The following is a 25,786-nucleotide window of genomic DNA, read 5'->3' as shown; positions in this document are numbered from 1 at the left end:
ACACGCCATGAACGACCTTGGCTCTAAGGCTGGTGGTTTAGAAGCATACCTAATAAAGAGAAGATCAACCCTGATATGCGATGAGTCTTGTATTGCGAGTTCGTGGTTGATTGAGCTTAATCTTGGGGGGGAAGACAAGGCCTCATGTAAGACCTCCCACATCGAGGAAACATGCCAACTGATTGCCCATTCTTCAGCCAGCAGAGCTCTCAAGTGCCTCCGAGGACCCCGATCTGCAGCTCCTGGGAATACTCCGTGAAATCCGAGACCAGATTTTCCGGCATGTCTTATTGAGCGACCGGGAACTTCTACTAAATCTCAGGCCACAATCGTGCGACACTTCTGAAGAGGACTTGGAAATGAAAATGGCTCAAACCTCGATCGGTACGAATCTGAAGAGTTGGGTTAGTGATGGTGGACGGGGTGAGCCTGGGGACCTTCTTCTTGTCTGCAGACAGATATATGAGGAGGGACGTTTAATGTACTATGGTGAGAATCTGTGGGGGATTCGCGCTTCCTATGGCACCGACCTGTTCACTGGAGGCGAACTGGAATGCAGCGTGACCAAAAAACGACACCGCGCTCATCAAGAAGGCGCAGTTGACACTCTTGTGGGAAGGCCCATCATTACTCAGTCCTGGGCCCTCATTCATCAATCATGGGCCCTCATCTTACAAGTACGGCCAGTTCTTCCGCGATTGGTTTCGAAACCTCCAAGAGCTGCATCTCTGGACCTTGGTCGAATCGCAGGATATGGACGAGGCAATACACGGACACCTAACCGCGAGACCGATGTTTCTTGCCATGGTCGCCGACATCACGCAATACCACCCGTGGTTGAAGAAAGCGGTCCGGAAAGCTGACAGCGGTGGTAGATCGGTCACCACCAGAGAGGCCGTCATTCCTGGCTCTGTGCCTAATATTATTGTCAGCGGCAAGTGGGAGTTTCGATCGCACGTCGATCTGATGCGCCGCGCTGAGACCGACGAAGAGGATATTGGAGTCGAGTGGGTGTATGATGACCACGGTCGCTATGTCAGATCCAAGGTGAGTGGTACCGTGCTAGCGAATGCTCAAGGACAACGAGATTTCTTTTTCGCGTTGCATCAGTAAAACATTTCCTTGGATCTTTGCCCAAAGGGAGGAAATGGTGCCATTGAAGAACACCATAAGGGAAGAAAAAACCACCGATCTACTGTTTTTTTGTTGGTTTGGAACGGAATATCATCCTCAACTGTGAGAAGCTCCGTTACACTACCCGATGCGAGGTGACTGTCAGGCATCGCAACGATCCGTCGATGTATGCACTGCCGAAGAACGCGATCTCCTCTGATCCCCCCTCTTTCATAGAGAAAGTGGCGGTGTTTGACGGTGCGACAACGACGATTGCCCTCCCCTCCCTCACGGCGGAGAGATTTCTAATTTGCGACAGCAGATACCACCATCCAGTGATATACAGTACCGCGGAGCGTTTATGGTTGCTCAGGGTGATATTTGCCTCGAGTGACGGGAATAGTTCACGACGGGATCAGGTCCTTGGAATAATCGATTGACGGCTGTTAAGTCGTTTGCAATGGATTCGGTGACAAAGAGTATGAAAATGGTCGTTTTACACAGCACAGGCAAGGTTCACGTTTGCCAGAATGGAACTTCCTTATCTACCTGACCGTGATAGTCTGAGCATTCCACGACGGTCTATCTCACGATGGACGACCCGGGCAAGGCTGAGCCGAAAGATTTGCGCCAGGTCACCCTGCGTGCCTGCCGGGCATTTCGATACGGTGACAGAAATACAGTCCCGTGGTCTATCTAGATCCTCGCTGTCTATGGATGTTTGAGCAGCATAAATAAAAAGGAGAAAATCTCCCACGATCAACTGACGAAAAAAACACCACATACAAGGTTCTATAACTTGGCCTTGGTCCACGGCTCCCCCACCAGGGTCAACCCCGTCACGTTCTCCAGCTCCCGGACGGCGTCCTTGGTCTTGCCCAGCACGACGCGGATGGTGCGCATGCCCAGACTCCTCGCGGTCTTGAGGTTCTCGCCGATGTCGTCAAGGAACACAATGTCGCGCGGCTGGATGTCCTGGCCCCACTTCTCGCGGATCAGCTTCAGGGCGTGCTCGTAGATGTCGCGGTTGGGCTTGCGCATGCCGACGTGGGCGCTCGAGACGAAGATCTCAAACACACGGCGCACGTCGTCGGGCGACGGGTTGTTGAACGGGTGGCCCTCCGGGTAGAGGGTGGTGTTGGACAGGGCCGCGAGCTTGTAGCGGCCGTCAGCCTGGAGCCGGAGCAGCGCCGGGTACATCCACGGGTCCGGGTTGCGCGAGTGGCTCATCATGGTCCAGTACAGGGCCTCGGTGTCGATGTCCGGGATGGGCGGCAGCCGCGCCGCGTCCGTGATCCCCAGCTTCTCGCGGTGGAACTGTGCCCACAGCTCCGGCCGCTGCAGGTCCGCCTTGAACATGCGGAAGTACTCGCTGTCGTTGGGGATCTCGCCGCGCTCCAGCCGGTGCCACGCCCCGTTGGGCGTCAGCGCCCGGATCGAGTAGTTGATGTACCCCGTCGGGATGCCCTCCTTGATCTCGTAGTCGAGGATGGCTTGGAAGGGAGATTGGACCTGCGTATCAGGAAGAAAGGTCAACACCATCTCGAGCGTCACAGCTTTGTCCACTTGTATGTATCTCTTCTTGGTGTTCTTCCTTCCTTCTTTACTCTCCGACTGTACCACACCATCCAACGCGACCAGAATGTGCATTCCAAAACATGTTCGACGTCAAGCCGAGGGAATGGGGAATAGGAAACTTACACAAACGCCTCCGATATCAAACATGAGCACCCTGGGCCGAGCCTGCGAGGCCATGATGGCAACAGAAAGTCCAAAGACTCTATTCGCAAAGAAAAGTAGAGGGGAAGGCCAAGGGTATGTAACTCAACGCACGCAATTATGAAAGCACATCAGCCCCGTCGCAATGTTGTCTAGATATAAATCTGTAGCAGAGACAAAATAGCCGGTTCTAGGGCGAGGAAATTGTAGCATGGTTCCCAACGAATGTTCCCTTGGAGATGGCCGAGCAGCCGCTTCGAGCAATGAGCCGAGGTCATTGTTATTATTATTATTGTGGGCGTTGAGGCGAAAGCAGCCCTTTTCCGAGCACCCAATTCATTTCGCTTGGGGGCCCTGTGCTCCACGGTACTGAGGCAGGTGGCTTCTAGTGCGGCGTATTTCCCCGAGACGCGCCTTGGTGACCTTGACCGCGTCGCGGGGTTGAGCGAAGCAATCGCGGATATGTATGCAACTCACACCGCCACGGCCAAGCAACAAGGAAGAAGCCTGAGAAAAAGATTTCTCGTGTCGAACGAACATGGACGAACCCTCAATCACGGCGCTCAAAGCAGCCTTCCTCCGCTCCCAGATCCGCCTGCTCGAAACGCCGCTGGAGCCGTCGACGCAATGGCGCGACATCCTGCCCGAGCCCGAGGAGGGCCGCCTCAGCGACAAATTGATCCAGGATCTCGTTGCCAAAGGTATGTACCCAGACCCTCCCGGGGAAGGAAAAGAATAAACTGGTGGGTGACTTAAATTAACCATTTTTTGCTTGATTTGTGCCAGTCAACGAGAAAGTCAAGCAGCACAACCGCCTCATCTTCTCGACGCAGTCGCAGCGCCACGTCGCCGAGCAGATCGAGTCGCTGCACTGGGCGCTCGCGGCCGCGGACTCGGAGCGCGCGGACCTCGACACGGTCGGCGTCCGCAGGGACGCCGACCTGACCGACTCGGAATTCATCGCTTCGCTGCCCCAAGACTATGACGCGCTCCATCTACACCCTGGCCACGAACACCGGGCAGAACAAGAGGAGGAGGGCGAGGAGGAGGAGCGAGGAAGAGATGACAACGGAATACGGTACACCCGCATGCGCGAGGAGCTGCTGTCCCTCAGCCAGCAGAGGGACGCGCTGAAGGGGAGACTCGCGCAGTACCGGCACCTCCAGAGACTGACGGAGCCGCTGCGCGAGCCGCAGGTGAATATCCAGCCAAACCTCATCACGCGGTTAGGCGAGTTGGAAAAGCAAATGGGCCGGACGGGGGTTCTGGTGGATCGAGTCACGGCGCGGCTGGAAGAGATGGGCAAGATAAAGAGGCCTCGTCTGGAGGACCAGCCAAAAGCGCCGCAGACGGACCAGGAGAAATTGGCACAAGTAATGGGACGGGGCAAACTCGGTTGAAAAAAAAAGGTTCTTGGTGAAGTCCGTCTGAATCCAAAGGCAGCCCATGTTGGTACATCATCCATCCGCATCGTGCGTCAACGGGCTCTTACATACCCAGGACGCCATGACGTGCAAAGGTCCCCGCCTCAGTCCCAAAATCGGAAATCATTCATCATCAGCCTCCTCCACCGTCGGAGCAACATGTCGCTTAGCCGCAGTCGACATGGTGGCAGGCTCAACTGCAGATGTGACGGCCGTACCATTCGAGGGCGCCTGCGCCACGGGAGCCACGTCTTTCTCACCTCCGCCGGCAGAAGCAGCGAGCTTTTTCTGAGCCTTCCGGGCCTTCTTCTCCTTTTTCTTGCGCTTGATGTCCTCCTTGGTTTCATGCCACCCCCACAGCGGTCGGAAACTATCGAAAAAGCCAACGTCTTCGAAGAGGTTGGGATATAACCACAGGCCAGGCGGAGCCAGGAAGAAGGTGATGACGAAGAGGATCAGGCGGAAGATGGCCATGGCAAAGAACAAGCCAATCAACCCCATCATGCCGACCGAGAGATACCACACGCCTTGTCTCAGGACAAGCGGCCACAGTGGGAAGAGCACGGCTGCGAAGACCAGCACCAGAACCAGGGCTGCCCACATTTTAGTCTTCCACTGTGACCCCTCGTACAGCCAGACATAATGCATCATAGGGTCAAAGTCTTGTTGTTGCTCGATCTTGACTTCCCACAATCCCTTGACTCGTTTCTCTTTCTTGGGTTTGGCATGATTGTGTCCCTCGTGTGGGTCCTTCTTGGAAACCCGCAGAGCAAGCATCGATAGGGGAAGAAGTTGCAGGGCTGACCGCGCGTCAACGTCGTTCTCGACCTTAGGCAATAAGGGATTCTTCTTTTGAGCCTTCTTGTAGGCGTCGGAGTTCAGGGCACGGAACGCTCGTTTCACTGTGCAATGTCATGATCAGCGGGGGACACAAATATGGAGGATACCATCTGGTGATACCTTTGAACATGTCCTTTCTCTCGCCATTAAAGATACACGTTCGAGTTTTCAAATCCTGGGATCGTAGAAACTTCGCGACGGCCAGCGCCTCGGGTTTGGCTTCCACCTTTGCATTCAAGGGGATATGTTGGGCCTGCTGCCCGGGCGGCGGTCCTCGTGGTTGTCCTTGTGGTTGTCCACCCTGAGGCTGTTGTGACTGTTGTTGCTGAGCCGCCTGCTGCTGGCGCATGAATTGTTGTCTTGCCTCTTCCTGCTTCATCTGGACGAACTGCTGAGGGGTCATTCCCGCTTTGGCGGCTTCGGCCTCGATCTGTTGTCGTTGGAAGGCTTGGAATTGGGGGATGGTCATTCCGCGCTTCTGGGCTTCCATGGCAATCAACTGTTGGATTTGTTGTGGGGAGAAGGGTTGGGCGCCCGGCGGAGGGCCGCCTGGGGATGCCATGGTTGCAGGTGTCGTAGTAGAGGGAATTGCAGAAGAGTGAGAGAAGTGAGGGTCCGTAGGAAAGTTCACTTCCGCGTGGTAAACCTGTAAAGAGATTATAACAAAGCAGACTTCGGAGAAGTGAATACCTTCGGTGCGTCGGGTATAAGGCGAGTTGGCCTCTGGACAGAAGACACGGTTTGCGATGAGAAGAATAAGAGGCGCCAAAAATTCCCGGGGGAGCGCAATGGGCCTGCGCCACTGATTTCAGCCTCGCTGCCAAGACTGCGGCTGTGCAATATCTCATGGCTGACCTTCGTTGTTGCAACTCGAACAACATTCACGGGAACCACGGTACCCAGCACTCCGAGCCCACAGAGAAGTTCGCCGACCTGATGTACACGGGGCCTTGATACACCACAGAGACTCGGTCGGCGCGCAGGTGAAAGGACCCTCGCGCGGTGACATTCTACTACCATTGCCGACTTGCCGCCAACCCATCTCTACTCCTTTCAGAGTGTTGGAAGAAGTGGAAACCTGCTACTCCCTCAACATGTCAAGATACCATTCTGACAGATGACGTCTCTCGAATACCAGCCTGACCAGCTGGCGGAACCGGATGACCACTGGGGGACCGTATTCCTGGTGGGTTGCCTGCTTTGATGCTCAAACTGCTCGTCACAACTAATTGACCCAGTCCATGCGAGATGCCTCGGGGCAAATTCCCATCAATTACATAACTCACCCGGGGGTTTACGTTACGAAGGCTTGTTTTTCCAATGGGGTCTACGATGACCTCCCGACTCAAACATGCATCTCGGATCTGTTTGCTAGCCAATACCGCCGTCTGATCATTGACCTGTATTGGGATAACATCAACCGGCAATTCAGTCTATGTCCAGTCGAGCTTCCTCCCCTAGTAGGCAATTCGACTGCCGGTTACAGCGTGGATTCATCGGCACTGTCTTCAATCACTGCATCCACATCCTTTGCCACTCCGCTTCCAACCACCACAGTTGCGTCAAATTCAACGGCCTCTCTGGCGCCTAGCGTCGGAAAGCGGCAGGGTTCAGCGTCTTCGCTAAGCAACTTCACCTCGCCGATTTCCTCTACCACTGCTTCGATCAGTGGTACTCCCACGACGACGAGTGATGTGGCCATTCCAACGTCGACTGGTGCCACAGGTGGAACTTTACTCAAATTGGGACCTTACATGTGCAGCCTGGACTTGAACATCGGTTCCGTCATTTCCTTGTACAATGATTACTTTGACCATACCTCAGACACCATCTCGGCACGACTACACTTTCTTGACATCAATTTACATGCCGCTGCACCATTTACCGATCCTTCCTCTCCTGCACATACACCGATGCCGGGCCGACTACCTGGTTCCGATGATCTCATAGGAGCCCAATTCGAGGCTGCTCTCGGTAAAGCTATATACACACCGCAAAACCTGCAAGACGATCGTAACGATCTGAACAGGTCGTGGTTTCGTGATGATTACCGAGTACCTACAGACGCAAACTACTTCCGTACCGAGGAAACAGGAGAGAATGGCATCCGCTCCACACCAGACGGCTGGCCTGGAGAAACCTGGATTCTCCTTACTGACAGCCGAAGACTTCTGCTGAGTTGGGATCAGATTGACCCACAGATGGCACAGTACGACTTTCTGAGCGAGTCGAGCACCATCTTTAATGCAACCGAGCTGTTTCCAACTCCGCATGTCGCATTGAGTGAGAGCGGCGAGGCAACCGCGGGCTGCTACTATCACTCAGGTGATACGACCATCGCTCAGGTCAACGCGTCTTGGGCGATTTCAACCATTGGGGACATCAACTCAAATGCCCTCTCCACCCTTTCCCAGAACCTAACAGCATGCGGGTTCTCGCCCGTTATGAACGTGACCCTCGACGGCTTGTCCGTACAGAACAATTTGTTGTCTTATCAGGATTTTGCACAGTCAACAGTGTTTGGATGGGCTCCAGGCCAACCGCTAAACACTACTTCAGCAAACGGGAAGACTGATGATGACCTTCGGTGTGCAGTGCTTGATGCAACTAGCCAATTCCAGGGACGTTGGCGGCTAGAGACATGCCAGAAATCACGGCGAGCTGCATGTCGCATTGCAGGCGAGCCGTATGCATGGCGCCTTTCCACATTCAATGTTCCTTATGGTGCGGCACCAGATGCATGTCCAGACGCGACGTCATTCGATCTTCCCAGAACGGGGCTTGAAAACACGTACCTGTATCGGCAGATATTGAATGATACTACTCCCCGAAATGATGACTCTGATGGGATATTGTCAGGTGTCTGGATCAACTTTAACTCACTGGACCAAGCCGACTGCTGGGTCCTAGGCGGGCCCAACGCAACATGTCCTTACTCGGACTTCAAGGAGGAGGAACAACAAAGACAGATTCTCATTCCAACGATAGCGGCACTGATCATCCTGATACTGACTGTCCTGACGATCCTGGTCAAATGTAACCAGAACCGAAGGAATAGCCGAACTCGAAGAAGAGGCGATAATGGATGGGAGTACGAGGGCATTCCGTCTTGACGGGCCACGAAGATATTGCGCATGTTCTAATATATACGTCTGATTGATATTGCATCCTTCCTCCCTTTTCCTTCCAGATCAACGCGAGTTCCATGGCGAAATTCCCGCCGAGTTTGGCGGCCACGGTCGAACCGCGGATGGATAAATTCTGTGCATCTCTGGAAGCAGATATGCTTAGCCTTGTCGTCAAGCAAACTTGTAGGCGCAGTTCTGCGCCGACGGCATCGCACTGGGACATTGATATACTGATTACCTACCTACCTAGTAGCGAGCTAGCTACGTATATACTCCCCGTATTACGACGTATTACCCACGCCAATGAACTTTTTGCCAGATCGAATATTTCTTAGGACCCAAGATTCGAAACGAGGACACCTTGCAAAGATAGTGGATGTAATCCCTCGCACCCTGTGCCCTTTATGTAATCCAGATCGTGCTTTCTATATTGCCTTCGCCCGGGTGACGCTTTCTCTTAATGGCGACCCGCACGCTGTACATGCCGCGTCTTTCCTCTCATTCGGTCTCCCGGTATTCTCGTCCGTGTCTTCTCTCATCTGCTCGTCACCCTTCCCATCTTCAATTTCATCCCACTCAAGCCTACAGATTCTTCCCGCTAAGGAGAACGGCTTTTCTTGCCCAGGACACTCTTTCCTGATGGCGTCCGCCGGATGGAGCGACCGCCGAGCGGAACCTCCGCGGCGTGGCGCCGCGTCGTACTCTCCGAGCCCGCCACATTGAGCGGACTCACCGAAGTCGGCTTCTTCCTGAGCACCTTCTTGGTAGAAGGCGCCCGCGGGACGGCGGCGGCGTTGTCGGGCCGAAATTCTCTCGAGGAGGGCGTGGGCGCCGCAGCTTTGGCCCCCCGTGTGTGCAAGGCCAGGCAGACGGTGTCCCAGTAATCCCGGCTCCGTTGGTCTCGACACTCTGCCCGTTGGCGAAAGGCCAGGCTCAGGGCCGTGGCCCCTTTCTCGTGTTTGTCCCGAAACGCGGATGTCTGGAGGTTGATGTCCGCGCCGGCGCTGTGGAGGGTCACGAGCTTGTCGTACATGTTCCACGTGTCCGCCGCATAGTGGATGGCGGCCCATCCGGTCGAGTCTCTGCCGTTGATGTCGACCTTTGTCCAGAAGAGTGCGTGGAGCATGCCGAGGTCACCCTGCTTCACAACGTGGCAGAGTGTTTCCGCAGATATAGGCCAGTGAGGATGTCCGGGGCCAGGGTTCATCTGTTCCAACGTGTCACGGAAGCCGTGTCCATTGTTAGCATCAACTGCCCTCCTCAGTGCTTGTTCGTTGCGGCCGTGTTGGTCTGCGAGAGTATCTTGGTGTCGGTACAGGACGTCAACGCCATTGTACCTATAGTATTGTTCGTAGGCTGGCAGAGATCCGAGCGTCTCAAACGATATCTTGTTAGGGAGGAAGGGGGCCTTTTTCGTGTCATCGAAGTCTTCTCCGACAGGTTTTTCCTGTGAATGTGGGCCAGTAAGGACGCCCTCATTACACAGGTAATTCAATGCATCTTTGTAGTTCCCCCGGGCAATGTAATAGACAATCTCCTCAATGCGCAAGAGTGTCAACAGATTCTGCCGGTGTAGACACTTGACAAAAGCATGGAAGCCGGCCGCCAGCTTTCCACCGAGCAGCTGGTCGAGAGTGGTTGACCGAACAAAGTCATCGTTGGTCAGCCGCATTTTGGCACCACATTCGATCAAGCTGTTGAAAATTTCCAGTTCCCCCGACCGAAAGGCTATGTGGAAGGGAGTGTCGCCTTCGGAGTTTTTGACGTTGACCTCAGCCCGATGTTGGAGGAGGATACGAGTCACCGCCACCGAGCCAGCGGTTACGGCAGCATGCAACGGCGTGCGTTTGTCTTCGTCTTTGGCATACACGTCGCCATCTTTGAGCAGGAGCTGCTTGACAAGGCTGAGGTAGCCCCGCTCCGCTGCCAGGTGCAGAGGCGTGGCCTGGTTGCCTTTTCTTGAGTTGGGATTAGCGCCTTTGTCGAGCAGGATGGCCGAGACTGCGTAGTCGCCACTCCTAACCGCTGCCAGGAGGGCATCGTGTGCTTGAGGGGTGCCTGTGAATTCGGCCTGACTGATGAGGGACAGCAAAAATTTGACAACTTCGGTGTGCTGGGCTTCGATGGCTGAAATAAGAGTGGCGAATCCAGTCTCATTGCGTAGGTCAAACGGCGTGGCCCGGTCAATGAGATATTTCACCGCCATGAGGTGGCCTTCGGTTGCAGCCCAATATAGGGCCTTTTTATGAGCATGAGAAATGGTGAGCGGTCGGACTCGGGAAATTGGATGGCCATGAGACTGAAGAAGCCGCTGGGTCTCCAGGCGCATTTGATCTGGGCTGACCGGAGGGATCGAACTGAAATAACTGTCTGCATCGTCGTTCTCCTGACTACCATAGCCGGAGTCATATCTTGTGTGAGCTCGTCCCTCGCTGGCGGACTGTGTGCCGCGTGGTGGAGAGCTAACGCTGGGAGGAGACCTTGTATTTCGACTGCGTGTGTGTTGAGGGGGCACGTTGGGCGGTGCAGCTCCAGGAACGGGCTGTTGAGTACCCGGCGAGGATGTGGGAGGAGACCGAGAGCCCGCTTGCGTGGACTGTCGGCCGATAACCGAAACGCTCCCTGATATGCTGGTGGTGGCAGTATTGGACAAAGCTCGCGCGTTTTGAACAGCAACCACCGTTTCCGGATCAGAGTCTGAAGGAAGTCGCCGCCTTTCCCTCTGAAGCTCCGCCAGTGAGCCCACCAAGTTATTGTAAGGCTGTGTCACGTCTTGAGCCTGCCCTCGAGGCGACTGGGTGATGCGGTCACTGGATCCAGTCAGCAATAAGTGCAAATTAGGGCGCTGGAGTGGACAACCTACAAGATGAGGAGGTTGAAAGCCGTGTTGATTATGGAAGTGTGCATCTGTATCTGGCCTTGGGTGACTCGTATGGACTCTCTGCTGTGATTCATCCGTCTCTGGAGCAGTAGCCGCTGGAAATATTTGATGCCCCCGCCCGACGATCGACGGCTAGGGAGGTATGTCTCAAGCCTTTGCATCAGTCGCTGGCAAGCGACGACCGAGATTGAAAGAAATTCCGCAGCCTCGCGAGAGGCGGGAGAGTTCAAGGTCAGCGTGGAACCGCCCCTGGATCTAAACCTGGCTGACACCGCGGTAATTGCCATTGACAAGGCTTCAATGTCATCGTGAAAGCTTTGGACGGTCTGGTCAACCCTCCGTGACTGACTGATGAACTCAGAGAGGCCGGATAGGCTGCCATCCACTAGTTTGGCGAGCGCTGCAACGCCGCTGACGAGGCCGACGACAGATGCTGGGTCCATTTGAGAATTTGGCGGAATGTGGACTGAGTCGATGCCCACTGAAAGTTGTCCTTCCTACCCATCAGAATTGACAGCAGGCAGCCTGAGAAATCTCGCATTGGGCTGGAGAGACTTCATATAAGATGGCTGGATGCGCCAACAAGCTGGGGCGGAGCTGCACAAGCTCATTTCGAGCCCTGTGGCGTCTGTCAGCCAAGAGAAAACATGAGCTCTTGCAGCCCAGCTATCTCGCATACGAGGCAGTCATTGGACCTTGGAAGGCAGGAGGCAACACATTTGGCAACGACCAAGCTCGAAACGAGGGCCTAGACCTAGTTGCGATAGTGCGAGGCTTACTCCGGCTAAAGCCAAGAGTTACCATCGGATGTCCAGCCTCATCTGCTCCAATGTGCCTGACTAGGGCGCCCGATGGGCGTCTCATAGTGCGATGTACGCTGACATGTGCCCTGTCACAGCCCAGTAGACATGGTACGGTCGTCCTAGAATGAGTTTCCACACAGCCTGCTCTCGTCAAACGTCTTCTAGAAAAGACTGAATGGGCGAGGAGGTGACCAGGGCGGCAATGGAAGAGGGCCAGGGCTCTGGCATAGATAGCTCTTATCTTTTGATGGATCTTAGCCAGGAAGGAGAGCTAGGAGAGCTCTGAGCCGCAAAGAGAAGGGTTAGGCTGAGAGTGCCTGTGGCCTTTCACACAACCCTCATCCAAGTTTGATTGGGCAGCCTTGTCCAGCCTCGTGATAGACCACTTCACTTACCAATCTAACCAGCACCCGCAATCAACTGGACAAAGTTCCTGCTCGCAACATCTATGCAATCTTTTGTCATGGCCAGCCTCAAATATTATCCCAAACCGTGTGAAGCTCGGGCCATGCCACTCATGATATAGACACAAGACCTCCATATAGAGCCATGCATCGACTATGGTCTGCACGTGCTTTATCGGGCAAACTCTGCTCCGGCTTGGCGTCCTTCGGCGACTTTTTATCAAGCAAGCAACAAGGCGATGAGTCAGCCGCCCTCCACCAGCACACGCCATTGTGCCCCTGGCTTCCCCACCCAGGGGTAGCCTTGTCCAGCATTCTCCCTCTTGACGAACCAGCACAAGGGAGAATCAATGTTATTGTCCTGATGGATTTCAAACCCAAGATCCAGATCGAGCTTACGAGGACGGAATACGCAACACGGAGACATACAAGATTGTCCCGTCGGCCCCGCGAACCATTGCCACAGCGGAATTGGGTCCTTCGATTGAATGCCGTGATACCGTCATTCCCAAGGCTAGAACACCGACACTGGCAGATACGCGCTTTAGCCTGGGAGCAGGCATCTGGCCATTGGAGATATAAAGAAAGAGACGCCCTGCTGTGCAAGAGGGTGGTTGTTCCTTTCCTCCCCTCCATCTCAAGTTGATCACACCATTTCTCAAGCCCAGCTCGACATCAGCAGCCTGATACAGACACGGGAATCAACTCCACATCCCCATTGAACCTTCCGGACCAGCCCCACATTGCACATATCGAAAGACTTAGATACCGTCTGGCTCTGCCTGTCCTCGTACGTTCACGACAACCACTCTTCAGGACCTTCAGACAAGAGATATAACAGCACTTCCACCATTAACACACGTTATGGCCCCTGTAAAAGTCGCTGTCGCTGGAGCCACAGGCAACCTTGGACTCCCGGTTGTCCAGGCGCTTCTTGACGCCAACTATTCCGTCACTGCATTGACCCGCAAGGGAAGCAACAGCGCCTCCAAACTGCCCCAATCCAGCAACATTACAGTCAAAGAGGTCGACTACTCGTCGGTCCCCGACCTCACAGCAGCGCTGGAGGGCATCAAGGTGGTGGTCTCCACCCTCGCAACCACCAGCGTGGGCGAGCAAAACCCGTTGATCGACGCCTCCATCGCCGCCGGGGTGGAAAGGTTCCTCCCCTCCGAGTTCGGCAGTGACACGTGCAACCCCAAGACCTCCGCTCTGCCCGTGTTCAAGTACAAAGTCGCGACGCAGGACTACCTCAAGGCCAAAGTCAAGGAGCACCCGAGCTTCAGCTACACGCTGGTGATCACGGGCCCGTTTTTCGACTGGGGCCTCCAGCACGGCTTCATCCTGAACCCGGCCAAGCACGCGGGCACGCTGTTCAACGGCGGCGACGCCACGTTCTCGACCACGACGCTCAAATCCATCGGCCAGGCCGTGGTCGGGGTCATTGAGCACCTCGCCGAGACGGCCAACCGGCCGGTCTACGTGCACGACACCGCGACCACGCAGAATAAGCTGATCGCGTACGCCAAGGAGAAGGACGGCCAGGACTGGGACACGCCCGTCAAGTCGACTAAGGAGCTCTACCAGGAGAGCATGGCCGAGCTGACCAAGGGCGGCGACATCGGCAAGGCCATGGTCGGCTTCATCCTGAGCGGCATCTTCGGCGGCGAAGAGACCGGCGGCAGCTTCGAGGGCCGGACGGACAATCAGCTGTTGGGCCTCAAGGAGTTGAGCGAGCAGCAGGTCAAGGCGATTGTCCAGAGCACGGTGTAAGTCCCCGCACCGGATTTTCTTTCTCCTTCGACAACCGACGTTGTTCCCCCGTGGGAGATGTCTGCGTTGCCAGACCGGCCCCTGAAAAAGAAAGGAGCAAAGTGGCCCGGAAAGCGGAGGATGGATAGGACCACGGGTAGTTAACATGCAGACAGACCGGCTAGGAAAACGAAGACGGATGTCAAGTTGTGAAAGGATCCAAAAATAGGGAACCAAAGGAAAGGAATTTTATTTCTGATCAATATGAACCACGGCCTATGAAGATGAACACAATCGCGCGCCCCTGTGCAGTATGCCGTCCCTCGATGTGCTGTGACGAGAAGACGCCTGAAGAGATTCTCCTCCGCCACAATGTAACACACACACCGCCTCGCCCCCTAGAATCACGCAGCTGTGCAAAGAACCAAAAGATCCCAAAACCATGGTCGTGAAAATTTTCAAGTGTGACGATTTTGAATCCAAAGGGGAACTACCCACTCGGGGGATAGCATAAATACCGTATGCCCGCGTGGAGAGTAGAGGCTCAGGCCTGTAGAAGCCTCGAAGGGGATTGTCGACATGTAGCCCTTTCGAGTGTGCCATTGGGATTGATAGATACACCGGCCCCTCCGCCCTCCCCACGGCCTTGGAAATATCCGGTCAAAAACTGTAGCACCCAGTATGATCTCGAGCCGAAAAAAAGGGGCCGAGGAAAAGAAAAACAACGAAATGGAGAGGGGCATTTTATATCCAGATCTGCCCGTCTTTGTCGACCGAGGCCATCATCGCCTTTGGTCGTCCGCGTGCCATTCTTTCTGTTGCTGCTGCTGCTGCTGCTGGCGGTGGTTTTGACAGCGGCGCTGTCCTCCCTTCCCGCCCGTGTCGAAGCTCGGGGTATCTCTCCGGGTCGAAGGCGCAAGGATACACCGCTACAAAACTCGCACTCGGGCTCGTCGTCGAGGTCGCCGTCATCGTCGCCCTAGTGGGCTGTGGCATCCCCCGTGCGTTCGCCTGATGGTTCACGCCAAGCTCTGGGTCGGTGTCGAAGGACCACATGGAGCGTTTGGGCGGCCTGGTGCATTGTGCGGGTTTCGGCTTGCTCCTGCTCCTGTCCGTCCGTCCGGCTTTGGCCTTGTCCTCTCGGACGACGTCTGCGCGGTCGGGTGCCGGTGTTGACGAGTAGATGGGATGCCCCGAGCCCGGATGCACGGGCAGGTACATGTCGAGAATCTCGTCAATGTCTGCTGTGAGTCGGTCCCTCTCCGTCTCCCTTCCCCTCTGTCCTCTTCCGATTCGGCGCTCTGGGGATGAAGGGGGATGGTTACGGTATTGGTTCGAACAGATACTGTCACTACCGGGTGGCAAAGGCGGCAGAGCCTTGTCTTTGAAATTCGTCGTCAAGGGCTCGGTCAACGGCGCGTGTGCGATTCGACTGCCCCGCGGAGGAGCACATGCAGTGGGATTATCGTCACCACCAGCCACCCCGGCGCCACTGCAGTAGATGGTCGACCAGGAGGACTGGAGCGATTTCGCCTCGGGGTGTTGCTTGTTCAGGATAGAGAGAAGGTTATAGTTTCGGCCGGTACCTGAAGTCTCATACTCATTGTTGACGACGGCAGCAGTGGTAGCAGGCGATGTGCCTCTGCCTCGCTGGGATAGTCTCAGGGGTCGTGGCACCAGGAGATTCCCATCATGCAAATGCCCTGTCTCCATCCCTGTTGCGGTTTTGAGACCAGAGGGGAGCGCGCGATCAGATGATAATGGATCAGTGAAGACCTGGCGTGGTGGTTTGTTCTGACGTCTGGACTCGCACAGACTGGAACTGGCTTGGTCGTTTTCCTCATCATTGTCAGAGCACACATGAGGATCGGGAAGGGGCTGAAGTGAAGACATCCAATATCGAATAGGATCTGAAGAAGCAGAACCAACTTTCGAGCCTCCATCCCACCAGGCATGCAAGTCTTGTGGTTCTTTCGAGTTGTCCACGCAACTTTGATCACGAAGAGCAGCCACAGCAGGCAGGGCGATATCCTCAATCCGACGCAACAAAGACGCAGGTTCTTCTCCATTCTCGGTCGCGGATGGGTCGCACACCGGAAGGCATTTCGTGACTTCGTCGCCGCTACTCTGGCTGTATACACTGCGGTCATCGTCTACCCCTGTGTCTGACGACCTGTCGCTGAGCTGATCCTCCATCCATTGCTTGGGAATGACTTTGCTCCAACCGTCGGGGTGGATTCGAGCAAATCCCGGCTCTCTCTTGTCCGGATCTAGATCGGCCCACTGCTGCGTTGTGTGAGGCTTAATCTGTGATTTTGGAGGCGGAACTGGCCGAAGCTCCGACGGCTGTTCGTCCTTCCAGAATCCTCCCGGCTCGTGATGTAGTAGTTGAGTATCCGAGGGGGACGGTCTTCGCTGACAGTGTAAAGACTCGGGTCGGAGTGGGATGGGTGGACTGATTCTCACTTTGTTTCTCTTCGTAACGCCTGGGGCCGATGACCACCAACGATACCCGATCTCTCTGTGGGTTCCATCTGTTGGTGGAGGACGTCCAACCTGCTGTCTCTTGGATCGGAACAAGGACCATGGCGAGGCTGAATTCTTCCGTTGCAGGTTTTGTGTAGGGCTCAGACCGGAATCGATCGTCGATATCCACGATGGTTGCCTGTGGCGGGAGGCGCCCCAACTCCGGGAGGAGTATTGCGTGGCCGGCGTAGCTGCTGAGCTTTTGCGCTGATGTGTCAGGGAGAGCCACGACGTAGAAGTCCTAGACGGGCCGGATGAAATTTCACTGAGTTGGCTCTGGTGATCTGGTGTCGAGGAGGTATCCATCAAGATGCGCATCAGAGGGCTTGCGCAGGGAAGTGCCCAGATCCGTACATACCAAATTCATGTTCAGACCGCCGAAAGCTCGTGGATTCGTTTGTCCGGACAAGGCAGTCAAACGAGATGAGGTTCAGAAACGGTTGCGGTTGTCACGGCTTCACCGGTTCACCATCACTCGTTCGAGAACTTCTAGAAGTGCATGACATGTGGACAGCTTGTGACACGTCAACAACCAAACAGTCCTTTCAACTTAGGGGTAAGGATGTGATAGCATGAGGGAAGCAGCCCTTTCCTCAGACTGTCGTGTTGATGGCGTATGCACTGCGTAGGGCCTGACACCGGAAGGCAGAGAAGCAATAAACCCACATTCTTTCAGACAGTGAACTTCTTCTTAACTTACCGATGCGTCAAAAGCCAGCGTCGCGGAATAAGACATTCATGTTTGGTGAATCGACTCCATTTCTTCTGCTCTGGACTCTGTCAACAAAAATGGAATACTAGAGGAAGGACGACAAGACAGCTCCGTGTCAGACTCAAACGTGATTGACGGGGTATTCTTCGACGTATATTTCTAATTCAAACAGTGATAGCAGATGCATCGTCTGTTCAAGATTGTCACAACTTCGATTTCAGCCACGATTTGATGGCCTTTCCTTGCTCTGTTTCAGCCTTGTCACCAAACCGCAAGTGAATGATGGGAGCAATATGCGCCTCATTCGCACCAACCACATGGGTGAGGGAGTCCGGGTTGGCGGACTTTGGAGAGCAGTGTCAGCAAACTTTCACAGACTACGGCCCAGGCATGGCGCTGATAACCAAGAATACAACGGTTAGGAGACACAACGCACCTTGTACTTTTCCACCCATTCAGCAATAGAGTCCACCAGGATCTCGTTTCCGCCAGCCGTAGCCAGGATGTTCTCAACCTTGGCATCCTTCCACCACTCCGCGGGAGCATTGAGCGGCTCGGCAAACGGCGTCGATGGTTTCCCTGCAAGGTAGTCCTTCGACCACTTGCTACCGGCGTGATGACTGACAATGTCCCTGTAACGGTTCCTTTTCTCGCTCTCCCATTCAAGCTTGAAGCTGACCCACGGAGCCACGGCTACAATACCCTTGAGCTTCTCTCCGTCGGCCAATTTGAGCTCCGGAAATTCAGGAGATGGATGCATAATTTGTGACAGGACTCCGAGGCACATGTTACCGCCCGCAGAATCACCAGCGAGTATGATCTCCGATGCCGGGCGTTTCAGGTCTTCCATGACGTACTTGACAGATTCAACGGCTTCGTAGATGGGCTTGGGGAAAGTGGCATGCGGCACAAGCGAGTACTCGAGGAACAAGAATGCAATTGAGATGTTGTCGGCTTTGAGGTCGTTCTGAACGTTGTTCCAGAATTGGAGATGGGTATCGTCCCCATCGAGCGAGAAACCACCTCCTGTTGAGAAGGTCAGTCACTGGTTGAGCGGTGCCGACAAAGCAGGACGCATACCGTGGAAATAAACACAGACGTATTTGGCTGTCTTTGGATCGCCCATCCAGAACGCTTTGCATCCAGACTTCAGAGTCACAAACTCGGGCTGGACGCCAGCGCTTTTACACCACTTCTCATAGATTGTCGAAAATGGGGCGCCGATATATCTGCGCGTGTGAGCCGAGTCTGGCGCCGTGAATCGGCGCCACTTACTGTAGTTGAAGCGTGCTGAACCTTTGCACCATCTAGTCGCCTCAGTGATGAAGCATGATATTTGGGGAATGGCGGGCCTACCTTTCGCACAATGGCAAAGCTGATATGCTGCCCATATGTATGGGCTCCGTCGTCGCCGCGGAAAGGGGCGGCGGCTGCTGTATACAGAGCTGTCCCAACTGGAACATTGTCAGCTGCAAAGGGCCATTGAGCTCTTGTCGTAAGATCTCACGGAGTGATAGAAGCCCCGGGAAAACGTCCACCTTTTCCCGAAAGGAGACCTGATGAACGGGCGCAGAAAGCCCCTCGTGGGCCGTATGAGGGGTCGTCATGTTGAACTTTGGCAGAACACAAGCAGACAACTTAGAGGACAAAAGTTCAAGCTCGGCTGTTGTCCACAATCTTAGCAGGGCAAGGCTGTTGATATACGTGAGGAAAAGGATGGCTCGGCCAGTATATGAGGATATGTTGATTAGTCGATGCAAAAGCTCCAGGACAAAGAGGGGTATGAGTGAGGCCTCCGGTCAGCTAAAGGAACAATTAGCAATGGTTAGTTCGTGCGGCCCAGGCTCATCGTGGTCTTAGGGTCCTTGAAGCACACGTAGTCCGGGGGCGGGACATTCGAAGGATGGAGGGACAGATAAGAGCGAGGCGAAACGAGTGTTGGGTTTCCTCCAAACGCACCGAGTCAGACGGATTTGCATCAACAAGGAAAAGGCGACAGCATCTGGCGGAGGAACTCGAAAGCCGTGCAGCGAAATCAATAGTAACGGCCGCAGCCTCTTGCTGCCTTTGATGCTTTGATGCCGAGGCACATCCTGGAACAGGTATAGCGTCTGTGGTTGTGCGGACGACCCTTCGTCTTGGACTTTGGACTTTCGTTTGAATACTGCTTCTGTATCTCGTACAGTAGCGCTCAACCCTCGCTTTCTCTCCTGTGACCCGTTGACGCCAAACCTCTGGGAAGGTCGAGAATTGGGTTGGTTCCATGTCACGTCAAGACTGTCCAGGGGCTGCTTGAGCCCTGTCTGTGACTGCAACAATGCTTCCTGGGAGGACGACACCAATGACGCTCACTACACTGGGAGAACATCCTACCTTCCTGCTCAGAACTTGAACCAAGGCCAGAAACTTGCCGCCTGAAGGCTCTCACGCATGATGCTCAGTCCCGACCAGATGCAGTGGTAGGTGAAGACTGAGAGAAAGAAAAGGATGTATGACCAAGGAGAAAGAGATCAAAGCACAGACTTCTTCTCCTGCTAAAGAGATGGTTCTGTTCACTGCCCAGATGGATGACGGGGAAACTTGACTCAGATATGTCCAAGCCGCGTCGTTGCCTCACTCATTCTACCTCTGACGCGACAAAATGAAGGAAAGGGAGAGGGGACATAGCCGCAGCCTTGCGCAGTTCTTGAGTACTCTAACCACCTGACTGCTTCAGCTGCACAACAGGACGAGCCGCACGTCAAGCCGCGACAGCAAACACTAGCCTCCTCCAAGACAATCTTTTCTCTTAGGTGGTAGGTCTTGTCATTTTACTCATACGCCCGATCACACAAAGAACGAACGACCGAACGAACCACTCCTCAAATTCAGAACCTTGGTATTGCTTCCATCTCTACTACAGCATTCGCAGCCCTAGCACCCACTACATTTCCTCCATCTCGACTTCATCCAGCATGTCCACTCCAACTCCAAGCAACGATCCTTCCAAGTCCGGCCTCTCCACTCCAAAGAAGGAGACGGCGGAGCAACCTCCCTCTCCCACCTCTGGAGCCGACGCAACCACCCCAACCGCCAGCGCCGCCCACGCGCCCACACCCGCAACCGACCCCGATGCCACGCCCAAGAAGGCCCAATCCTACCGCGTCGATCCATCTAGCACTCCGAGCGCCAAACACGGCTCCATCGCCGCCTGGGGGAGCACCTCTGGAAAACTCTACCTCTCCAGTCCGCGCCTCAACGACCCGAAATCGCTGAGCGGCCTCTCGGAGTATTTCCTCGGCTGGGGCCTGGCGAAGAAGACCACCGAGCAAGGAGATGCGGAGAAGGCGGAGAAAGTGGAGGACGGCGCCGGTGAGGAAAAGTCAGGCGAAGTCGACTGAAGGCGGAGGCTCCCATGGTCTTGGGCGTGGGGCCTGGACCTGGACCTGAACCTGAACGTCAAGATCATGGTCCGAGACGAAGCTGGACGGACGGAAATCTCGGCTGCCCCGTCGCTCGTTCGCTCGCTCGCTCGCTCGCTCTCGTGAGAGAGGCGTTTTGCACAAGCACCCTCGATGGTTAGTAGCACATCTGGCAATATCATGGGAAGGAACCAGCGAAACATCAGGGGAAGGTGACGTGGGGACACAAGGGTGAATGGTGTTGGTTCGGTGCGTAGGCGAGGCCGGCTCATCGAGCTAGGTAACCCCTACTGGACCACCGGATCTCCCTCTATCATGTCCAAGATGGCCATGGTCCCATAGAACGGGGTTCACGCACGCAGGGTCTACTGTGGCTGAAGTGAACCACCGGAGGAGGAGCCCACGGAAATGAAATCGAGCTCGCTGAGTTTTAGACAGAAAGTGATCTCGCGATCAATTGCCAAATGGAAACAAAGGTTCTATCTGTTTCCTCGCCACAGGGTGCGCCGTGCATTCCATTCCGATCGTGCTGTATGCCGAAACCGCGTAACAAGGCTGACACGCGCTACAAACACCGACTACATGTTTTTTGTGCATGCTGGGACTGTGCGGACAAAGAACGGCTGAAGGTCTATGTCTCATAAGATTTGGATCCGGGCTGGACAAATAGTCCAGACTGGGCCCTGAAGCAATCATACAACTCGTAACCTTTTGTTGCAGAAATCTTGGTATGCCCGTTTTCCTCCCTGTTACACCAAAACATATCGTGGTATTCGTTCGTTTCACTCCGCCGAGGACTACGCAACGGAACTCCCGCTGACACCTCCAGTTGCGCTGAATGTTGCTGGCGCAGACCTCTCGAGAACCACCCACTCTATTGGACTACCTGACTGTTCACGGCCTGGGCTTGCTCCACGGTCAAGGGCTTGCCTCCCATCTCGGTTTCCTGGTTGTCGATATTATGATAGTCAAGGATTTCCGAGTACATCATGATCTTCCAAGTGTCAACGGGAAGGTCGGCGTCGTTGAACGACCAATCGAACTTCTCGTCTGCGACCGGCTCATCCGTCGGATCGTGATATGGAGAAAGATACTCGTGCTCCAGGCCACCGGCTGCTGATACTCGTTTCTTGGGGTCGAAAACCAACATCTTCTCCAGCAGGTCGACGGCGGAAGGATCGGCATTCTTGAATTTCGCACTCAGGGGCTGCCGTTCTCGTTTGGGCAGAGACTGGACGAATCTGAGGGTATTTTCGCTGCAGATGGTCTCAATCACATCCTGGGGAGGTGTACCGAGCAGCTCGGTGATGATGGAGAACTGGTTGACATGATCCTTGCCCGGGAATAGAGGTTTCCCTTCCAACATTTCTGCAAAGATGCAGCCAGCGCTCCAGATGTCCACTTCCACGTCATATTTCTGCCAGGTAAGCATGATCTCGGGGGCTCGGTAATACCGGGTCGACACGTATCCCGTCATTTGGGGGTCTTGGATTCGAGCCAACCCGAAATCGCAGATTTTGAGGTCGCAATTCTCATTGACCAGGATGTTACTTGGCTTCAGATCTCTGTGGACGACGCCAGCCGAGTGAACGTATTTTAGACCTCGCTGCACGTGACCGTGTCAGTTTTTGAAGAATCGGAGCAATGTTCCGGCTGATATACGTACTAGGATTTGATAGAGGAAGTATTGAATGAATTGCTTCTCGAGTGGTCTTGAGGTCAAGAGGCGATGGAGGTCAGTGCCTAAGAGTTCGGTCACGAAGTAGCTGCAGTCAACATCAGCATGTAGGACTTTGTGGAGAGAGTGATGGTTGCGCATACATGTCTTCAAGCGGAGAGATGAAGATGTCGCTGAGAGAGATGACCTGATGGTTCAGTATCTTGAAAGACAACTTAGGGGGCTCTTGTCGCTCACATTTTCGTGTCGAAGATGTTTCAGCAGTTTGAGCTCTCGATAGGTGCGCTTTGCGAGCACGGGTGTAGAGAATGGCTTCATAATCTTTTTAACCGCCACCGACTGGCCCGTCAATTGATCTTTGGCAGAACTTGAAAATTGTCAATGTGGGGTTCTGGAAATGCACGTTGTCGAACAGTCCTCACCAGACAAGACCGAAGGCTCCCATGCCTACGGGTTGCAAGTCTGTGTACCTGTTCTTCCAGTTAACCGGGCTTGCCTTGCCACTGTCAAGGCTGCTACGCCTACCTGCTGGTGATCTCGAATGTTGTCCCAAATATTTGGGCTCGCACAAACTCCGCCATCTTCAGAGAAAGTCTAAGGAAGGAGAGCCAAGTTTTGGACAGGAGAGGAGGCGAGGTCTTCGAATCGCGAGAGTGTCAGCGGCGGTGGAGAGATCGCGACGTGAGTGCAGGACGAGAGCAGAACGACAGTCGGCTCAGTCAGATACAGGAGCGAGGTGAATCGGATGCCTCGAGAACAGGAGAGGCGGTTTAGAAGTACGGGATGTTTCAGGTATCCTGAAGATCGCAGTTAGAGACGGGGAGGGGCGACAGGACCGCGACAGATACCGAGAAGCACAAACCTCGAAGTTGTGGGTGGCGCAACTGACGGGTATTCTAGCATTCAACGAGGCTTGAGAGAATCCTGTCTGGTACTGGTGACTGTGGCCAATGTCACTATGCAGAAAAACTTCATGTGGTGGTGAATGCTGGCATGCGAGAAGAGCAGAGCAGAGCAGCCAGGAGCAACAGTGGCGGGCAGCAGCAGCAGCAGCAGCAGCAGCCAGCGTGGGGCAAACCAGTTTCCCGCCTCCTGGGCGTCTCCCGTAAACTCGAATCGGTCCAGCTCTGGTTACTAAGTAAAGGCTGCGGTGGTAGCGGCACCTACCAAGTCCCAAGTAACGATCGGAGTGGCTTGAGAATTCGGTCTTTTGGCTGCGACGCGCCCACAATGCCCGCTTGAAAGATGACGATTGCAATCACCCATTTCTCTTACCCAGGTACCCGTCACCCTCACCTTCACCTGCACTTTCACCACCACCACCATCATCACCGTCACCTGCCTGCGCCCCTCCTGCACTTCCCCCTCCAAGCCAAACTCTTTCGGCGCACGCACTTTTCTCACTCCTCAATGTCCTGTGTATCATCAACTGCCCCTCTATCCTTACTCCTGATCAAGCGATTCCATGCATCCTCCGTCCAATCCTCTTCCGTACAGCGGTGGTACATTCTTCCGTCGCCCCATGGCCGGAGTTCTTGATCCAGCAGGCCTTCCCTGCACCAGCCAGTACGATGCCGGCAGCGATTTCGATTTCTACCTTTCCCAAACCATCCGTCAAAGCCCGTCAACCAGAGGGTTAGTCAGATCTCTCCACTCTCTGGTCCTCTCGATTTCAGTCGATATTCCCGATTCATATGCGGCCCTTGAGCAAAAGGTGCAGGTCATGCTTGTCGCGCCCGGTTGCGGAATCCGTTAATAAGTGATGATCTCACCCACCCTGTTCTTTCAGTTAGAGCCACCGGGCCAATGTAGCACAGTCACACCTTCAGAGGTTTATGCCTGCCAATACTCCGAACAGGCCAATTATTCCTGTCCTGGGAATCACTGGCCGTGAGAGCAGTAGTTTCTTGGGGGCCGATGGGGGGATTCATTGTTCCAAATTTCTTCGCCAAACTTCTCTTTGCGAGGATATCTGTGAGAAAATTAATTCCCAACCATATCTTGGACTCGTGTCCCTCGTGAGCCTTTATGGACACGCTCGGTTTTCCTGTGGCCCTGCGGTAGCGGTTCAGGCCATGTACACCTGTTCGGCGGTCTTGGATTTTCTTCTGAGCTGCAAGGTGTTCTCGAATGCTAACGACTATTAAGCCCCAAACCCAGGCCATCATGGCAACCTGAGACAGTCCGGACGACCTGTAGGTTCCGCACAAAAATATGTTTCATCATTTGGTAGTCACGGGTAAGCAGAACGACTCTGTCGACAACTCACCTTGGAAGACCACTGTCGAATGACATCCACAGGGTCACTTGTATATAGACAGCAAGAGGAGAACAGTAGCGAGTGTTGACCTGTGTGGCCGTGTATTGAACAAAAAGCTGCAACACATTTATATATAGAAGGATGGTCTGAGCCTGACATGCACCCTGATTCAAAGTTTGACAGCGAAGGAACAGGTGACAGCTACGAGATTTGATTATGCACGACGTTTGACTTGGTCCAGTATTTGAATAACCAACAGTGAGAAGCTGAGACAGCACCTATGTATATCGGTCTTGCCGATTTCCATCAAGAAGCAAGAGGATAAAACACCTCAACGGGAGAATCGGCACAGAAGAAAACGAAAGTCGGCGACGGTGTTATCCAGACCGGCCCCCTGTCGGAAATTTACCACGAAGACTTCGGCGCAGACAGTGGTTAGAGAGTATTGCTTCTGTTGGAAAGTGATGAGCATTGACGACATCATGTCAAAGATTCGAGAGCATGTATGCCAGCCATGTGCTAGCACGCTGACCTGACAAATCTCCAGCTAAGCCTGGTCAATCCGGGCGTTGTCAAGCGATGAGGCTGTTCCATCAAACTGGAGGATACAAAGGCTCGGGGCGGAAATGGGATGATTCTGTATGGTCATGTTCTCGAGGTGGACGCAGTTGGATGTAAATCTTGACACCATAAAACCTCGTGCAACACAATCGTTTCTTCTGGCTCAGGAATTATCAACCCTTGGCGGGAACAAAACCATGTGGCAGACCCTGGCAGCTTGCCGATTGTTGGAACGACGCTGTTTTTCTGGAGCGGCAGATGCCTGTCATGGAATGCGCGAACAGTGGATAGCAAAGCCACACTGCTGGTGCTGCTGGGTAGACGGGGTGTCTGATATCTTGAAGAGTCGGCAGACCACGACAATTATCATTAAATACATGGACGAGGAGATTCATTCTTCTCCATCACCAGAGGGCAGTAGAATGAGAAATTAAAAAAATCGGTGGATAGGGGACAGAGACAAAATCCCCAGCCTGCCTAATCTGCCTAACCAACGTGTCTCGCTACCCCTAGACAAGACAAAGCGCCCAGCACTATTAGCGACTTGGGGACCCTTGGGGAGGGCCTACCCAGCCTAGTGAGCC

The 25,786-nt window shown here is 54.3% G+C and overlaps 11 protein-coding genes across 16 annotated transcripts; 6 read left to right on the top strand and 5 right to left on the bottom strand.

The window, feature by feature from the left end:
- Positions 1–365: 365 nt before the first annotated feature.
- PV07_10423 (uncharacterized protein) lies at positions 366–1,113 on the top strand (the record flags this gene model as incomplete). The annotated part of the gene is made up of 2 exons (XM_016397753.1): positions 366–384; positions 620–1,113. 2 exons carry the CDS (start codon positions 366–368, stop codon positions 1,111–1,113), a joined length of 513 nt encoding a protein of 170 aa, XP_016244944.1.
- Positions 1,114–1,614: 501 nt separating this feature from the next.
- Positions 1,615–3,103, bottom strand: PV07_10422 (uncharacterized protein). The gene is made up of 2 exons (XM_016397752.1): positions 2,815–3,103; positions 1,615–2,625 (listed from the first exon to the last, which is right to left on the bottom strand). Exons 1-2 carry the CDS (start codon positions 2,866–2,868, stop codon positions 1,906–1,908), a joined length of 774 nt encoding a protein of 257 aa, XP_016244943.1. The 5' UTR covers positions 2,869–3,103; the 3' UTR covers positions 1,615–1,905.
- Positions 3,104–3,277: 174 nt separating this feature from the next.
- PV07_10421 (uncharacterized protein) lies at positions 3,278–4,955 on the top strand. Its single transcript, XM_016397751.1, has 2 exons — positions 3,278–3,533; positions 3,619–4,955. Exons 1-2 carry the CDS (start codon positions 3,371–3,373, stop codon positions 4,230–4,232), a joined length of 777 nt encoding a protein of 258 aa, XP_016244942.1. The 5' UTR covers positions 3,278–3,370; the 3' UTR covers positions 4,233–4,955.
- PV07_10420 (uncharacterized protein) lies at positions 3,943–5,834 on the bottom strand. The gene is made up of 2 exons (XM_016397750.1): positions 5,217–5,834; positions 3,943–5,158 (listed from the first exon to the last, which is right to left on the bottom strand). The coding sequence occupies exons 1-2, from the start codon at positions 5,656–5,658 to the stop codon at positions 4,380–4,382; spliced, it is 1,221 nt and encodes a 406-aa protein (XP_016244941.1). The 5' UTR covers positions 5,659–5,834; the 3' UTR covers positions 3,943–4,379.
- A 147-nt stretch (positions 5,835–5,981) lies between these two features.
- PV07_10419 (uncharacterized protein) lies at positions 5,982–8,459 on the top strand. The gene is made up of 2 exons (XM_016397749.1): positions 5,982–6,282; positions 6,335–8,459. The coding sequence occupies exons 1-2, from the start codon at positions 6,214–6,216 to the stop codon at positions 8,207–8,209; spliced, it is 1,944 nt and encodes a 647-aa protein (XP_016244940.1). The 5' UTR covers positions 5,982–6,213; the 3' UTR covers positions 8,210–8,459.
- A 117-nt stretch (positions 8,460–8,576) lies between these two features.
- PV07_10418 (uncharacterized protein) lies at positions 8,577–11,635 on the bottom strand. The gene is made up of 2 exons (XM_016397748.1): positions 11,088–11,635; positions 8,577–11,034 (listed from the first exon to the last, which is right to left on the bottom strand). Exons 1-2 carry the CDS (start codon positions 11,546–11,548, stop codon positions 8,823–8,825), a joined length of 2,673 nt encoding a protein of 890 aa, XP_016244939.1. The 5' UTR covers positions 11,549–11,635; the 3' UTR covers positions 8,577–8,822.
- A 1,025-nt stretch (positions 11,636–12,660) lies between these two features.
- On the top strand, positions 12,661–14,384 carry PV07_10417 (uncharacterized protein). Its single transcript, XM_016397747.1, has one exon. It carries the CDS (start codon positions 13,177–13,179, stop codon positions 14,083–14,085), a length of 909 nt encoding a protein of 302 aa, XP_016244938.1. The 5' UTR covers positions 12,661–13,176; the 3' UTR covers positions 14,086–14,384.
- Positions 14,385–17,399: 3,015 nt separating this feature from the next.
- On the bottom strand, positions 17,400–19,296 carry PV07_10416. Of its 2 annotated transcripts, XM_016397746.1 has the most exons (7): positions 19,262–19,296; positions 18,810–19,105; positions 18,659–18,756; positions 18,578–18,609; positions 18,383–18,531; positions 17,739–18,328; positions 17,400–17,646 (listed from the first exon to the last, which is right to left on the bottom strand). In XM_016397746.1, exons 2-7 carry the CDS (start codon positions 18,907–18,909, stop codon positions 17,506–17,508), a joined length of 1,110 nt encoding a protein of 369 aa, XP_016244937.1. In that variant the 5' UTR covers positions 18,910–19,105; positions 19,262–19,296; the 3' UTR covers positions 17,400–17,505. The 2 variants fall into 2 exon arrangements, with proteins under 2 accessions (XP_016244937.1, XP_016244936.1); XM_016397745.1 differs by having other exon boundaries at positions 18,810–19,296.
- Positions 19,297–20,020: 724 nt separating this feature from the next.
- On the top strand, positions 20,021–20,682 carry PV07_10415 (uncharacterized protein; the record flags this gene model as incomplete). The annotated part of the gene is made up of 1 exon (XM_016397744.1): positions 20,021–20,682. The coding sequence occupies exon 1, from the start codon at positions 20,257–20,259 to the stop codon at positions 20,680–20,682; it is 426 nt and encodes a 141-aa protein (XP_016244935.1). The 5' UTR covers positions 20,021–20,256.
- Positions 20,683–21,138: 456 nt separating this feature from the next.
- On the bottom strand, positions 21,139–25,602 carry PV07_10414 (mitogen-activated protein kinase HOG1). Of its 4 annotated transcripts, XM_016397743.1 has the most exons (8): positions 24,205–25,602; positions 23,244–24,158; positions 22,907–23,178; positions 22,804–22,851; positions 22,619–22,748; positions 22,525–22,568; positions 22,370–22,469; positions 21,139–22,309 (listed from the first exon to the last, which is right to left on the bottom strand). In XM_016397743.1, the coding sequence occupies exons 3-8, from the start codon at positions 22,960–22,962 to the stop codon at positions 21,578–21,580; spliced, it is 1,110 nt and encodes a 369-aa protein (XP_016244934.1). In that variant the 5' UTR covers positions 22,963–23,178; positions 23,244–24,158; positions 24,205–25,602; the 3' UTR covers positions 21,139–21,577. The 4 variants fall into 4 exon arrangements, with proteins under 4 accessions (XP_016244934.1, XP_016244932.1, XP_016244933.1 ...); XM_016397741.1 differs by having other exon boundaries at positions 23,230–25,602; XM_016397742.1 differs by having other exon boundaries at positions 23,244–25,602.
- PV07_10413 lies at positions 24,327–25,655 on the top strand. 2 transcript variants are annotated; one of them, XM_016397739.1, is made up of 3 exons: positions 24,327–24,620; positions 24,683–25,140; positions 25,189–25,655. In XM_016397739.1, exon 3 carries the CDS (start codon positions 25,283–25,285, stop codon positions 25,634–25,636), a length of 354 nt encoding a protein of 117 aa, XP_016244930.1. In that variant the 5' UTR covers positions 24,327–24,620; positions 24,683–25,140; positions 25,189–25,282; the 3' UTR covers positions 25,637–25,655. The 2 variants fall into 2 exon arrangements, with proteins under 2 accessions (XP_016244930.1, XP_016244929.1); XM_016397738.1 differs by having other exon boundaries at positions 24,683–25,655.
- The last annotated feature ends 131 nt before the right edge of the window (positions 25,656–25,786 follow it).

This window comes from Cladophialophora immunda (genome assembly GCF_000835495.1).
Source record: "Cladophialophora immunda strain CBS 83496 unplaced genomic scaffold supercont1.6, whole genome shotgun sequence".
In the NCBI taxonomy this organism is placed as follows: domain Eukaryota; kingdom Fungi; phylum Ascomycota; class Eurotiomycetes; order Chaetothyriales; family Herpotrichiellaceae; genus Cladophialophora; species Cladophialophora immunda.
Note: the sequence above shows the minus strand (reverse complement) of the source record. Positions and strands in the feature narration are given on the sequence as shown.